The following is a 16,180-nucleotide window of genomic DNA, read 5'->3' on the forward strand; positions in this document are numbered from 1 at the left end:
CTTTAAATACTCATTGCATATCCTTCTCCTTTTTATCCCAACACTGGGAACAATTGCCGTGAGTTCGGAGACACAAGCAAAAAAAAAAAATAAAGCACCAAACCAGCCTTTAGTGGGTCAGTTCAGTTTGCGTAGCAACCTGGACCACGTAAATAAATAAATAAAGTCATAAACTAAAAAATAATTTATGGATAATTTAATTTGTATAGATATTTCTGAAAAGCTGATTTTTTTTTTAAAAAAATTAATCATAAACTATTTTTAACAAGTTTACTTTAATTTTTTTATCCAAATACACCTAAATAAATAAAGTTATAGTTAGCTGAGTCGTTCTGTTCTCAAATTTCAATATTTTTTGTAAAAATTATAAATAGTTAAAATAATTGTTGGGAAAATGCCTTAGATGCTGTCAAAGAGTTTTAATTTAAATTTTGATTTTGTTTTCCCATTATTAGTAGTAGCTCCTAAAATCAAGGAGCATGATTTTTTTATTATGTTATTTCAGTATTTATTTATGCTTATATATTCAATAAAAAATAATCACCAGCATTTGTCAAATACATATTCGTGTTGATTTTCTTTTGTTTGTTGTTTTTTTTTTGTCTTTTGTGTTTTTTTAATCTCAAATTAAAACCAATAATTTATATCTATAATTCTCTTTTTAGATATTTGTGAAGTGGATGTCAACTCTAATTTCTCACAAGTTACTTTTTTTATTTTTGTTGGAGAGAGTTATTGATAATTGTTGTGCATAATTACATTTGAATTTCATTTAACATAATAATTATCTACTTTTTATTAATTTTTGATTTGTTTAGCCTTTAATAGTTAAAATTTAGTATTCTATAGAACTCTAGGTTGCAAATGAAACCTTAAACTTTTTCTTAATTTTTGTGCCATTGTCAGGGTTTTGGAACATCAAGGGAGGAAGGGAACAGTGTTACAACAAAGAAGACTCTTAATGCTTGTCCAACGAAAGAGATCGTGCTGAAGAGGACACGTGGCAACTCAATAGAGAAAGAGGGTTCACATCACCTTCACATGGCAACTCAAGAGTAAAGGAAGAGGATCCACATCACCAGAACAGCTCGTCCAATGAGCAAATCCCTCTAGAAGGAAAATATTAATTGCAATTTTGGGAATGTAGAAGAACTAGCCCAGCAAGTAGAACAAACTGAAGAATATGCATTTCTATTTCCCTATCATATTTTTAATGTGTTAAATTTGATACATTAGTTTCATAATATCTACATTTTATTGCTTTAAGTTTGATATATCATAATATTTTATAACATTTATATTAGTTTTAATTTAATATTTTTAAAATACAGGTATTGAGAAAAATAAATAAATTATTAAATTGAGAATAACAAATAACAAAAAAAAAAATATACAGCTAATTGGTTGGCTCATCATGCTCGTTCTCTCAAACACCAATGGCTTCAAGTGCACTGCTACTTGGCATGTCAACATACATTCTTAACATTGATCATCCAAGCACCATCTACAATTTAACTTCATAAACCATTGGGCGGATTCTAATTAAGTCTCATGCCAACAACATCAGATCATTGGAGCTAAATTAACCAAATTCGCTTATGTTCCCCAAAATTTGATAAGTAGTATAATTATTAAAAAGTTAGGAAGAAATGAAAAACACCTTGATACAACATGTATTGATAAACTTGAGAATTCAAATAACTCTGCAAATTTAATTAAACATATAAAAGAAATTAATATATAATCATCTAAAATGCAAACAAAAAAGAAATAAATATTTGAATCTGCCTTTCTTCAAAGGAATCACACTTCCGGTTCTTCCTCCTTTTATCCTTCCTCTCTCTAATCTACCAACAAACATCAGTCACATGCACTCCCTATTTCATGTCAAATTGGAGAAACTATATCACATTATCACCCTTTTCTGATGCAACAGGAATGACAAAAAGTGACCTTGAATTAACCCCATTGATGCGCATGTATTGGAGCAAGTTGCAATAATGGTCATTTCCAGCATGACACGCAATGTACAGTTTTTTTTTTATAAAAAAGAATGAAAGAGAGAAAAAAGCAGTAAAAATAGAAAGAATGAGGAATTTATATTTGTAAAAAGAACAAATCTGAAGAGATGATATTTTCTACATTAAAAAAAAAGAGAAAGAAGAGAAAAGCAAAGAGAAATTAGACCTATAAAATACACACAATTATGTATAACATTAGGCACTGAACTTATACACAAAAGTAATAGTTAACAACAAAGCCACACACAATTTATAGAAGTCGAATAACAGATGAAACTAAGATGCCAATTGCCAAGAATGTAAAGAGCTTTGAAAAATTAACGCGTACAGTTTATAGAGAGAATTTTTCTTTTAGAAGAAGACAATGAAACATAGAAAACAGAAATAAGAAAGAAGATAGTAAACATGGGAAAATAAATGATGAAAAAAATCAATACTGGAATGAAGGAAAATATCCTATCAATCTTTACTTCCCCAATTGACACCTTTCCATATTACTCTCCCCCAAGAACACGCTGACGGGTAGAAAATCAATACTTACAAATGCCTAGACCCACAAATGCAACTGTCCTATCTTGTAACACATAATTGTTGCTCTTCTCGATCCATTTGCAACATATAGCCGTCCAAATTAACTAAGGCAAGGATTTGTTTGGATTTTTTTTTTTACAGATAATCTTCCTAATCACACAATAAAGAGAAAAAATAAAGGGAAATAATAACACAATAAAAAAAGAGCATTACCTAATGCTGCAGCCTACCGCACTAATCACAAGTAGAGCACAGAACAATAGGAGCAAACATCTGCGAAGGAAAATCTCCTAAACCTGAAACCCATATAACAAAAGGTTCAAATAGTAGCAAGAATAAAGAATGCAACAACATTGAAATAATATGAAAAAAGAGACAATAATGGATTCGAAAAGAAGAAAACTTTAAGTAAGGTGAATTGAATGGGTGCCGTTAGATAAAGGAAAGTTTGAGTAGCAGTAGTTTGTGCGGTTAGGTTTGCAGAGATGATGTATTTGTGTCTTCTCTGGTAAGGAAAAAGAGAGGAAAATTATGGGAAAATTAAGGTTGATAAGTCAAACTGCTAAACTAAACTGAATAAACAGAAAATCAATTAAATCAAAATAAAAAATTTAAAAATTATTAGATTGGATTAAATTTTGAATCTAACTTTTAAAAGTGATCCAGTTCAATACAAATCAAGCTTATACAAAAACATGCTTAATTTCGTTTATAAAATTATCATACCTGTATTGTATAAATAATATTTATGAAATTACTATACACCAATTTATAATTTTCTTATAGTTTTAGTATCTCATTTTTGTTGTGACATTTATCATTTTTATTTTAATATTTTTTAAATAAATTTTAAATATATAATTTCTTGACTAATATTTATACTTTAGGTGTAATAGTTGTTACGATATGTCATTGATAAACATAATAAAAATCTTTGGTTTTAGCTGAACCGCAACAATGACCACAATTGTCACTACTTAGATCACCATACATTACATAAAGTGATTCTCCCTTTTATCTCTCACGTACGAATTTAATTACTACTTAATTATCTTCTTCCCGGCTAGGCTTATTTTATTGAGAGAAAAAGAGCATGTGCTTAATTAATATGCTTTCGGGGAGCGTCACCATCGTGATTGCTAAGAACTTGGGTAGGAGGCTATAGAGAATTGAAAGGCTTCTTATTGTATATTGTATTGAAATATCATTATCATGCGCGTCAAAACACCCATGCATATTACAAATATAAATAGAAGCTGAATAGCATTCAGCATATACATGTATTCTGGTAGTTCTTATAGAAAATTAATGTCCCTATTTATGTATAGTATAATATCCTCTTAGGAAATCGAATCTTGGTTTCTCTTGTTCATCAAGGGCTCTTCGGAGTCAGAACATACATCTTGCATGCATGTGAATCTAATTGAGCAGAGATTTCTCCTGAAACCGATTGTTGAGTAGTATTCTACAGAATTCATAATACACATGATCAAAACCTTAGGTATCTGCATTATAAAGAACAGAATAAGTTAACCATGTATCTCACCGCCCATAAATCTTTTGCATCAACCATAGTTCCTGGTTCGAGGCCTATGTCAGACCAGGACGCAGTCACTGTTGCATTTGATGAACTTCTATTCCATAAGACCACAGCTACCTTGTTATCAATGAGAGGACCTGCCCACACCTGCCACAATATATATGAACTATCTATTTATTAAAAGCTGTTTTTAAAGATATAGTGAAGTTTTTTAATTATGAGTAAAAATTAGTATTACTCAATTACGTGTCATGTGAAGATTAATTGAAACTACAGTGATCACATATCATTTAATAATTTATCGTTTAATAGATACACATGCAAGCCTATTAATTATTTTGACTTTACATATAAGTTTGTTTCTATTTGCTTTATTCTTATGCAATTAGATTAGATGAGATGAGATATTTTCCCTTCAAGATTGTTTCCTAGCTTGTCAGAGTTTTGTAGTGACATATAAAAGCAGAGAGTGGTATTATAAGAGAGAAGATATATGGTGAGAACCTTCCACAGTTTTACTGGAAAACACACAGAAAGGGAAAACCTAGGAAATTAATTACCTCCAAATCGTTATTGCTTTTCACTTTCTTTCCTTGAACACCTTCTTTATCTGCAATACCAATGAGAAGATTGTAATTTGGAAGTTCCATAACATTCTCTATTAAAGAAATCAATGTTTTTGTCATTTCAAGAAAGTGGGGAGTGTTTTTATTTCAGTTCATGCCTTGGTTTACTGCAATAACTTCCGGGTTGCTTATCAGTTCAAATGTTGTCTTGTCCATTGATCGAATATCACAACCAACCAATAAAGGAGCCTAAATAAACAAAATTAAATAGTTGAACAGCAAATAATGACAAGAAGGGTAAGAATCTAAATTTCGTTTCATGGTATACCTTAGCTAAAGCCCATATGCTGAAATGGGCACGATATTCTTCTGTGGTCATGCCTCCATTTCCAACTTCCAGCATGTCCGGATCTAATATTTAAAGAGCAATGACATATATCAGGATCTAATTAATATTGGAGTTTGTTTTCTGAAATTCAATAGCATACATAATAATCGATTTGAATGTGTTTGAATGTTAACTGAAAGTTAATAGACTAGTTAATTAAATTATAAGTATTTAATATATAGAATTAGTTGATAAGTATAAAATGATGTGAAAAAACATAAAAGAAGGAACTATAATAAGATACGAGAAGAGGAAAAACATTACGGATTTGATATCCTCTGTTAACAAAATTATCATTTAATTTATTCATAAAAAAGAATAACAAAAAAAAAAGTAGGAGCATAGAAGCTCAAATGCTACATGTAAAAAATACACTACCAAAATGTTGCAAAAATAAATTCCCTTACAAAGAGGTTTAATTTGGTCAAATAAGCTTTTAAGGTATTGAAAAAGTAAGTTAGAAGTTAGCTTCAAAGCCTTTCCAAATACACTCACTAGTGAGGTTAATCAATTACCATTCCATCCTCCAGGTCCAGCATAAGATACCCATTGGTCATTTGCATCTGCTATGTTAGTCATGCTGCGAGAGGGTGCAAAATGAATTTTAAATGAATTACGTAAATAAATTAAAACAAATTATTAAGAGTGTATATTTCTATAGCTCAATTATCATGTTTATCTCTGTCAAGTTGTTGATCAGTAAAGTATGAACTGAAATACAATATTGGTGCTCACCTATTCCAGTTATCCTCAATATCTCCTGTTGTTCTCCAACTATTTCCCACAGTTTTGGCCCAAGTTGCTGGGTCTTGCCATCCCCTATGTTTGAGAAAGCAATTAATCATAAATCAATTATGCAGTTTCAATCAACTTAGAGGGAAATTAGAGAAAAAAATTTCTTTCTCTCTGTATGATATCGTCACCAATATTTTAACTCACCATTCACACATAGAGAAGAAGACTGGCCTTCCAGTTTTTAATAAAGCTTCACTCATTGGTGGATACCTGTTTTACAAAATGTATGATATGAAACTGTGAATATTCCAGGTTTTTATAAAATTATAAGCATGTAGATATTTGTTTGAATTTAAATTTGAAGGCCACAAATACCTGTCTGTGGCTTTTATACCATTATTTTCACAATTATCGTACTTCAAATAGTCAACTCCCTAAAATAATATTTAAATCAGATATTAGTTAACATTATGTTAGAACTTAGAAGTAAGTTGATAGAAATGCAAAATGACTCTCAATTAATGAATGCATCACATGTATACCCAAGAAGCAAATGTCTTTGCATCTTGTTCTTCATGTCCCAGTGATCCAGGCATACGTTTGCTGCATGTTTGATTTCTGCAAGTAAATTGTAAGTGATCAGAAAGGCTTGAAATCTTTGACATATGCTCAAATATATCTAATCTTAAGGTTAATGTGTTGATACCCAGCATCTGAATAGATCCCCAACTTTAGACCTTTGCTGTGAACATAATCAGCCAGAGCCTTAATTCCTGAAGGAAATGATGCAGCATTGGGAACCATATTGCCCTAAGATCATTTTTAATTTGTCAGAGCTATCAAATGGATATTATAACCCATCCAGAGGAGGAAAACAATAAAGCATAAGCAAAATTAATTGGAAATATTAATTACCTCAGTATCTCGATTAAGTTCGGCCCAACAGTCATCTAAAAATCATACAAAACAGTTACAATATTGTTTCTTCATAAGTAAAATATTACTAAAAGGATTATTGTTATAATAGAAGTGGTAGTCTACCTATATTTACATATTGGTACCCCAAAGCAGCGAGCCCCGTTGACATCATTGCATCAGCTGAAATAATAAACAAATATACCATAAAATCCAGATTGCTAGCTATATATCTGAAATTTGAAGTACAATAACATTTTGCTGAAGCAGAGGGTCGCATAATAAAGTTACCTGTTTCTCGAACTACACTTTCATTAACATCGCAGCCAAAATGATTCCAGCTATTCCACCTGATCAGCATTCATGTATTGCCATTTATAGACTTTCATGAATCTATGTTTGATGTATATACTCACATAACTAACAACAAACTTTCAATTAATTAACAAAGACGTACTCCATATTTTGATACATGACAATTATTTTTATTGAAGTATGTATAATGAAGAAAAAAGAAATTGATCATTTCGAAATCTTCTATCTATGGAGAAGAATAATCGAAACTGTATAGAAGATATATATATATATATATATATTTCTGTCTTGTGTACAAAATAAATAATCTTTCACTTCCTATAAGTGACTTAGGAAATAAAATAATGTGTGAATATAAACATAGGTGAACAAAAAAAACACCCTCAATTTAATCTCTTGATTAAAATTATATGCATTATTATATATGCTAGTTTTTTTTTTTAAAAAAAATAGTTACTAAATTAGATTCTAAAATATTATTTTAATCATCAAATTATTCCCTCATAGTTTTAGTTTATTACTAAATTAATTAGTCTCTTAAAAATATTTTTTATCACCATTTTAGTCCTTCATAAAATTAAAGTTAATTATATGCTAAAATTGTAAATGTTTCCTCCATATATTTAATTTATTAGACCATCAAAGATTCTATTTCACCATTTTGATGATGAATATATGATAGCATTATAAATCTTTGGGAAACTAATATGTTTTATTACAGAACAAATTTTTGAGGGACTAATTTAATAAGAAGTTGGTATTCCTAATATGTATTTAGACACATCATAAAGGAGTGTTTGGTAGGAGATTTTTTTTTTTTGGGGAAATTATAAGTTGAAAAACTTAATTTTTCATATTTGATATGCATTTTAAAAAAATTAATGGAAATATTTTTTAATCAATTTTTTACAAAATTTTTATCATGAGAGAGGTAAGAATTTTCCTTTTTAGAGTTTTTTTTATTATAGTAAAATCATCGTGTTATTCCCTATTAAATTGTATAATATGATAAATAATTATTAAAAAAAATTTAATTTTTAACAAATTTATCTAAAAATTTTCAATAATCAATCAAACAAATTTTATTTATTTTTAAGAAATGGAGTAATTATTAAGATTCATGATTTCCGGGAATAAAACAACTTTTTTCTCAAGAAAAGAAGACACAAATTCAAGTAAAAATAATATAGCATGACATGGACATTAAAAAACCTAAATGCATGAGTCACACATTCGAAACCAACAAACGCAATTACGTTTGGTTTCACGTTTTCAATATATTTTCAAAAACTAATAATTATAATTTGTACATTCAAAACGTGATTTTTCCATCCTCAACGAGAGTTTCCAAACACGTTATTAAACACCTAAAACTTGCGTGGGATCAGCACTTATAGCAGTTACTACAAGAAGACATCAATTCATTCATGGGCGGTGGAGGACTTGAATTCCAATAAAGGAACCATAAAGTTTAGCTATAAAATTCCTCCTACTCTCGTCATTCCAGTTACGTACGCATTTAATATTCTTCCTTTTTAATACTTATAAACCTACAAATCATGGAAAGCAATAATATATAATTTATTAATTTCTCGTGAGGTTGCTGTTATACACTTACTTTTTTTTAAACTACAAAGAACTTGTGTAATTGTGGCAACTTAATTACTGCGTCAATCACTTGGAACGTGGACATGTACATCAATGTAAATTAGTTCCTTATTAAACCAAATTTTCTTAAGTTATATAAATTTCTAAGTAGACGCGTATGTGCACATGCAGACAATTCAAATTAAAAGTTTGATCTCAACTAAAGGGAAAAGAAGCAATTACCCCATGGGAGGTGTTTGGCCGAGGCCACTTTGGACCAGGTTTCTCCTCTCCGTCAACACAGACAATCTTCTGCTACCGTTCACTAATAAGCGAGCAGTTGAAGGATTTCCATGCAAAAGCACAAGGATGCACAAGGCAAGCACCATAATCTCCATGGGTAACCTGCGGCTCCAACTCGAGAATGAATATTGCATTGCCATATAGGAATACAAATATATATAATTGTGAATGTTTCTCAATAGGGGCTAATTGAATATTGAAGAGGCTTTTATGTTTATATCGTCCAACGCGGTAAGCTGAAATAATGAAAGTGGGTACAAGAAAAAGAAGATGGTTTTGGTTTGGCTAGTAATGTGTGAAGAAACAAAGATTATGTGGGCAATTTATAGAGGGAATGTTGTCCTGATGAACCACCTTGTTCTCTCACTAAAAATAAAAAAGAACACACATTAATTGTCCAGTGAATGAATATAATAATGTCTATCCTCACACACCGATGCATCATTCCGTTGCTGTCTCTTTTTCCTTTTTATCTTTTGGATCTTTCAAAACAAAAGTTTGAATTCAATGTCGTCATTTTGCTACCGGCCATCCTAAATTTTGGCAACATATATATGATCCTCAACTGTTTTCATTTTCTTTTCATAAGCAAAACATATCTCCCTTCTTAGAATTAGATTGAAGCGAACAATCAACTTCCCTTAATTGGTAACGAGCGAAACTTATCAATAGTGAAGGAGCGGCGCCTCCTAGCTAGTAGTTAGGGGCTTCTCCCTTCATGAAGGGTTTATTTTCCATTTTAGGTGGGATCTTTTTTTGTCCACAATAATAGTTTTTTTTCCCTTTCCTCACCACTATCACTTCTCTTCTTCCGTCATCACTTGCGATTAATTACTACTACCTTTCTCTCCTCCTTTTATAATTACCGTCACTTTCATTTTCTCTTTTCTAACTTTCCAATTTCTCATTATTTGGCTATGGTGACATCTTCTCCCTGTCTCTTAACTTTTTCATCACTTTTTTTTCTCTCTTTGAACATAACTCGTTAAGCCATCTATATATTACAATTTTATTCAAACACTAGAGTTTTTTTAAAACTCAAATTTGTTGTCTTTATGAAAGTTCTTCTATTCATAGCACTGTCTTAGATTCCTTGTGGGTTATTTTGGATCAACTCGATCGATTTAAGTTGTTGGACAAGTTCAAATCCCAAGAGCTAGAGATAAAAATAGCAAAGTCTAGAGTTTTGTCAAATTAAAGTTTACTTGTAACAAGAGCATGTTTTATTGTGTTTGTAGTTATAGGATTACTAGCACGTTTAACTTTGATTTTGAACATGTAGGAATGTCAAACTAGATTAAACTTGATGGATCAATTCACTTAACTCACTAAAATGGATTGAATTGGGTTGAATTCAACTTACATAACTCATCAACTCAATAAATCAAGGGTAGACTAGAATTGAATTGACCTATCAAGTTGATATATTTTTTGTTATGAATTTTATAACTTGTTTAATTAACTATTGTTTTTAATGAAAATAATGAAGTATTATGAATTTTATGTTATTTTGTTGTTTTATTTTATATAATTATTTAACTTGTGATGATAGTTGATAAAAGGAATTTATGTTAAGAAAATTTAGTAAGATAATATTCTTATGATTGAGACATTATGTTTAGATTATTTTTTTTAATTTTATTTAATATGTCAACTTATGGGCCATTTATTTTTATATTTTTTTCTTTTTTAAATATTTTGGTTGGTCCAACACAATACAACCTATTTTTTATGAGTTAAGGGCCGGTTAAATTGGGCTGGCTCATTTAAGATCCAAGTACATAGTTATAATGCTCTCTTCTTTTAGCATCTTATGTTTTTGTAAATATAGTTGAGCATTTTCAATGAAGATCTTTCAAAAAAAAAAAAAAAAACTAGGCATAATATGCATCCCCCAAAGCGGACTAGAATGATTAATTAGACTAACAGTCAGTGGCGGAGTTTGAACTAAAATTTTGGGAGAGTCCAAACAAATTTTAATGCATATCTTTAATATGTAATATCATATTAAGCTACAATATAAATACAAAGTTGAGAAAAAAAATGATAAATTGTTTACATTATTATTACAAATAAAAATAGATAAAATCTATAATAATATACTTGAATATGCATAAATTTTTTTAGCATTAAGATAGAAAAAAAAACATTATATGCTGAGCATTGCATATTTTAGAAGGAAAGTGATTATTTTATGAAAGTATAGGTTGCACAACAATAACATCAAGGTAGAAAACGAGAGCAATAACAATGCTTAAAAAGTTAGTGGATAACTGGATTTATATCAAATCAGAAAAATAAGTCAATATTTAAAAAATCATTAGAGATCGAAAATGAAAATACATACATACTTATGAAGATAAATCGTGCAAATATGAAAAACAAGTCTATTGATATTGTTGAAACTAAGCTACACATTAGGCGTTTAGAGAATAAAAAATGAGAAAGAAGGAGAAGTGAGTAATCTGTGAGTTTGTGTTAAGAAAAAAGTATAAAAAATCCTTGAAATTGTTAAAACTATAATTGACTGAAAGAGAAACAACAGATGATGAACTTCCAATTTTTGTTGAAAAAAAAAAGAACTTTGGTCCTAAATTGTAATTAAGTTAATTGAGTTAAGGTATAACAAACTAAGTATTAGAAATAATTAAATTTTTTACTAATCATATTATTATAGACATAGATATATGTTTATAATTTTGAAAAACTTTTGGGGTCCCGTCCCTATATACCAGTGCTAACAATGTTGTAATAGTAGAATGGCCCCACTAACTTGAGAAGTGTATTCAAGAAATTTCATTGGACCCAAAACTATCCACCAAATCTATAACAAAAAACTGTATACAACGGTCAAAGCTTTTGAATTCAACGCACTCATCTATACTCGAACATGAACAACTTGACACGAAAAAGACAAAGTACGAACTCGAATGCACATAGTTTGTATTCAACTTGATAAGATCAACAAACTATCCACATAAAAACTCTGAACATGTAGAACTCTCCTGTTTTTACAATAAAGGTTGGAACTTTTCATATAATATTTTGTTGCGTGCATGAACCATTGAGCACATGGATTAGTTGGCATAATGTCAGCTTAAATAGTGATTTCAAATTTAAATTTTAGGTATGAAACTGTGTAAAATATTTGGAGAAAAAGTTTTATCATTTATAAATATTTGTAATATCTACCAAAAAGAAAAGGTTGCATGCATGATGTGCTCCCCTAAACTTCTTAAGAATGTTCTTATATGTTACACTTTGTAATAATATTTGTTCTTTCCCACCTTTAAACTCACACCTACATTTATTTTATTCTTAAATATGCTTTAGGACTACAGAACCAACATAAGAGATAATATTTCAACCTACACAGCATTAATCCATTGTCAAGTATCTCAACAATTTCAACAATTTGATGAATATCTCTCCTAAAATATCAGAGTATTGTGTGTTGATCAGATTGACCTTACTACTACGAACCAAATTGTTCTCATCATATTTTATTCTTTTTTATTCTAAGCATCACAATTTAACAAATGTATAAAGTGAAGGGAATTAATTTGGATATGGTAATACAATGTTGAACAAAGGTCCCACCATCTCAAACACTCAATCAAGACTATAGTGAAAGAAAAGACATTCAAAAAGCATGTCTTGTATTTTCTCTACAATTTTGCATCATCACATACATATCACCTCAGTACCCACAATTATATTGTGCTAAGTCAAATTCTAAAGAGTATCTTATCTCCAGTACTATCTTTCATTAAAAAAAATTGCACCAACAAAATGGCACATTTAGGAGTAACCTTTATGCAAACTTAATTGAGTATTTCTTAAAACGTATTTTTTCAAATTTAATGGATTATTTTTTTAATTTGATAGAAAAATCGAAATTCACCTCAAATTTCAAGAACTACAATCATCTACTAAATATTTACATCCATGTAAGAATTACTCAACTAACCTAAAAGTATACTAAAACAATGTATCTTTGCAATAAAATTTTAAATATTAATTTATAATCTAGACATGACGAAAAAGTATGGCAACCTCCAAAAAACAAGGATAGTGGCCAACGTTTTCCTACCCTAAACAGAGATATTTGGTCGCTATTCTTGTTAGAGTCCGAAGTAGCGACAAACTGTAATCAGTTGCAAAAATAAGTCGCTAACCATTACTGACTTTATTGTGTTGCTATATGGCGACTGATATATCCCATTAGTGACTGAAAATATTTCACTTGCAGTCATACTTCAGTTGCAAAATCAGTCGCTAGAGTTTGCAGAATCATTGAAATTTTGCAGAATCATTGAAATTTTCAAACGCGTTGAATCTCTTGCACTTAACACTGAAGATGTCAGTTGCAACTTTAGTCGCTATTTTGTACCAATGACAACATTTACATCAGTGGCTAATTCGGTCACAGATCGTGGTCCTAATTTGTATCATGTCTAATTTGATGAAGTGGAGATGAAAACGTCCATCATATATATACTATTCTAACAAATTGTTGACATCGAAAACATAGATTTATATTAATTTGTATCATGCCATCTTAAGGCAGATTCAAGCAAATTAATTCTTACATGAATCATTTTAATAGAAAAATAGTGAAAATTGAAATGAATGTCTCTTTTATATTTATACAATATAGATCATGTAGCAACGGCCCTATCTAATTATCTACCTTACATATTTCCTTCAATTGTGTTAATTTTAGATCATAAAGAAGGGTAGGGGTCACACTTTATTCATCATCGAGGGCTACATCTACATACACACTTAACAAGGTTTTAGTGTTGATACTTCAAACCAGCATCAAAGAAATTGCATATATGAACTCAGAAAACGACAAGAAAAAACAGAAGCATACGAATAGGTACAGTACATTTCATAATACCCAAATTAACTAGTAATCTACACCAGCTAAAGGTTGATGATGAGGAGGCTCAATTGGGACCATAACGTATTCATACAGGAGTGCTGCGAGGGCTGCCCCAATCAATGGGCCCACCCAGAAGATCCAGTGGTAGTGCCATCTCCAACCCACCATGGCAGGCCCAAAAGCCCGAGCAGGGTTCATGCATGCCCCATCAAACGGCCCACCAGCGAGGATGTTTGCCCCAACAACGAATGCAATGGCTAAGGGTGCAATTGAGCCGATGCTGCCCCTTTTAGGATCAATAGCAGTAGCATACACTGTGTACATCAGACCAAACGTCAGAGCAATCTCAAGTATAAGACCGTGGAACGCTCCAAGCCCGATTGACACACTGAACCCCTGTGGTCTCTGTAACAGTTAACCACAATTTACTCAGTGATCTGATTTCTCATATTTTCGTTTTCCATAAAGAAGTAAGTTAGTCAAATTACCACACACACACAAGAGATGCTGTTTTCATCATTAATTTACATAAAACCAATCAAACCAAAGATAATTGTTTATAATCAGCCTTAACCTATAAATTTTGGAATCTTAAAAAGATTATCTACATTGAAGTTAAAATGGACGGGTAAAATTGGTTTAAGATAGAATTTAAGTGTGTTTGAAAAGTAGTTGAAAACTCCAATAACCTTTTAGATTAAAGGTACCTACAACATGGTCGCATTGACATTTTTCCGTTCAAAGTGGATCCAACGCATATCCAAACACATCCTGAGTAACTTCAAAAATTAATTCTTCCCTTGTACTGAATGTATCAAAATGTTTTTTTTATTGGCTATCAGAATTTATAGTTAGTTGAAGGCACAGGCTCCGCTCAGAGTCGATCATCATCATATCTATACTATATTACTATTGATACATGGATGAGAGGAGTTACCACATAATCTTAAACTAGCAGCGTCTATGTTCTAGACCATGGTTCATATACATAAAAGAAAATGAATTTTATAAAAAGAAATTAACTACACTTATAAATTATGTATCATGTAATAATTTCTCTGATAAGAAAGGGAGTAAGAGGAAAAAGTGGGATTTGATGTAGCATATATACCATGTTGTTAGTGACAAGCCTCAACAAGAGAGCAGCCACTATAGAACCGAGAAGTTGAGCCACCCAATAGTAAAGGGCTCTAAGGACGGAGATCCTTCCACCAAGAAGAGCACCAAAGGTGACGGCAGGGTTGACGTGTCCACCAGACACGTGCATGCTAGCAGAAATAGCAGCAAATAGAGCAAAGGCATGAGCTAGTGCAATTACCACTAACTCACCCGCTGATGACCCTGGTTCCTTGTAAATTTGTCCTGCAACACCACACAATTCATCACAGCGTATATATCAATTCATAGTCATAATAACGCATGCATATTATATATTATATATGTACTCCCTCCGTTCCATTATTATAGTCATTTTAACATTTCATGTTTTACCCATGAAAATTATTTTGAAACAATTTTTTTTTTTCTTACACGCCTATTATTATCGTAGCGAGGGAATACACCATTTAGTGGTTAAGTTAAGCATGTAATTAAGGAGAGAGGTACAGACGCAAAGCAAGGGCAGAGCCTTCTCCAGCAAAGACAAAGATGCAAGTGGAGAGGAATTCAACCAAGGCAGCTCTGATGGAGTCTGGGTGGCTAGCCTCATTCATCCTTCCAAACTCATATCTTCGAGTTGCCATCCCTGATGATCAATAAACCTTTATTTTTTCACTACTTTCCCTTGATGAGATTGTGATCAATGACCCAGCTGGTCTTAATTTCAAGACGATTAATTGTGACCCTGATTCAGTTGAGTTGAGAGAGCTTAGGCAATGCACAAGATTATTCTTCACTTCACACGTGCAAGGCTGTAAATTAAATGCAACTTATAGGCTTATAGTAATATATATATGGGTCATTTAATTTGCATGGCTGAAATGTGGAGTACTGCCACAGCTTATATGAGCCAAATAATAAGGGTTGGACCTGTGAGGGACACCTAGGTTTGTCAAAAGCTGAATGCTGGGCACGTGGAGATATGTGTTAACTCCCTCGATTCCCTTTATAGATCCATCTCTATCATTATCAACACGATCACCACTTTTTGGTTGCAGTGATTATTATGTTGATCCTTTTACCCTATAAGGACAAACACCAACTTGCTACTTACTACAACTTATCTGCTTGCACTTTGCGGTTGCGGTTTCAATGGCTTATTTTTCGAGTGATAATTTTTTGAAAACCAAATAAATAAAATATATATCCCATTCTTAATTTAATTCTTTTTATTTCACTCCTTTTATTAGCATTCGTATTAATTATTTTTCTTTCTTATCTCTTTCTGAG

General features: G+C 31.1%; 2 protein-coding genes across 2 annotated transcripts; both read right to left on the reverse strand.

The window, feature by feature from the left end:
- Positions 1–3,718: 3,718 nt before the first annotated feature.
- LOC100797088 (alpha-galactosidase) lies at positions 3,719–9,416 on the reverse strand. The gene is made up of 15 exons (XM_003555496.5): positions 8,842–9,416; positions 6,988–7,046; positions 6,823–6,879; positions 6,697–6,731; positions 6,488–6,591; positions 6,324–6,399; positions 6,157–6,215; positions 5,986–6,051; positions 5,782–5,865; positions 5,562–5,626; positions 4,987–5,069; positions 4,817–4,907; positions 4,653–4,702; positions 4,099–4,239; positions 3,719–4,017 (listed from the first exon to the last, which is right to left on the reverse strand). Exons 1-15 carry the CDS (start codon positions 9,039–9,041, stop codon positions 3,925–3,927), a joined length of 1,263 nt encoding a protein of 420 aa, XP_003555544.1. The 5' UTR covers positions 9,042–9,416; the 3' UTR covers positions 3,719–3,924.
- A 4,205-nt stretch (positions 9,417–13,621) lies between these two features.
- LOC100797632 (aquaporin TIP3-4) lies at positions 13,622–15,772 on the reverse strand. Its single transcript, XM_003555497.5, has 3 exons — positions 15,402–15,772; positions 14,904–15,154; positions 13,622–14,197 (listed from the first exon to the last, which is right to left on the reverse strand). The coding sequence occupies exons 1-3, from the start codon at positions 15,532–15,534 to the stop codon at positions 13,817–13,819; spliced, it is 765 nt and encodes a 254-aa protein (XP_003555545.1). The 5' UTR covers positions 15,535–15,772; the 3' UTR covers positions 13,622–13,816.
- Between the last annotated feature and the right edge of the window lie 408 nt (positions 15,773–16,180).

The sequence above is a fragment of the Glycine max genome, chromosome 20, assembly GCF_000004515.6.
Source record: "Glycine max cultivar Williams 82 chromosome 20, Glycine_max_v4.0, whole genome shotgun sequence".
Taxonomy (NCBI): domain Eukaryota; kingdom Viridiplantae; phylum Streptophyta; class Magnoliopsida; order Fabales; family Fabaceae; genus Glycine; species Glycine max.

Bases quoted from the DNA above. Each gene is read 5' to 3' on its own strand.
- LOC100797088 (XM_003555496.5), bottom strand. From the start codon at position 9,041: ATGGCAATGCAATATTCATTCTCGAGTTGGAGCCGCAGGTTACCCATG. The intron at 6,592-6,696 runs GTAATTAATATT...AAATGATCTTAG, and splicing joins AACTTAATCGAGATACTGAG to GGCAATATGGTTCCCAATGC. The intron at 6,400-6,487 runs GTATCAACACAT...ATTTACTTGCAG, and splicing joins GGGATCTATTCAGATGCTGG to AAATCAAACATGCAGCAAAC.
- LOC100797632 (XM_003555497.5), bottom strand. From the start codon at position 15,534: ATGGCAACTCGAAGATATGAGTTTGGAAGGATGAATGAGGCTAGCCAC. The intron at 15,155-15,401 runs GTCTGTACCTCT...GTGGTGTTGCAG, and splicing joins AGGCTCTGCCCTTGCTTTGC to GACAAATTTACAAGGAACCA. The intron at 14,198-14,903 runs GTATATATGCTA...TAACTGTTACAG, and splicing joins GGCTTGTCACTAACAACATG to AGACCACAGGGGTTCAGTGT.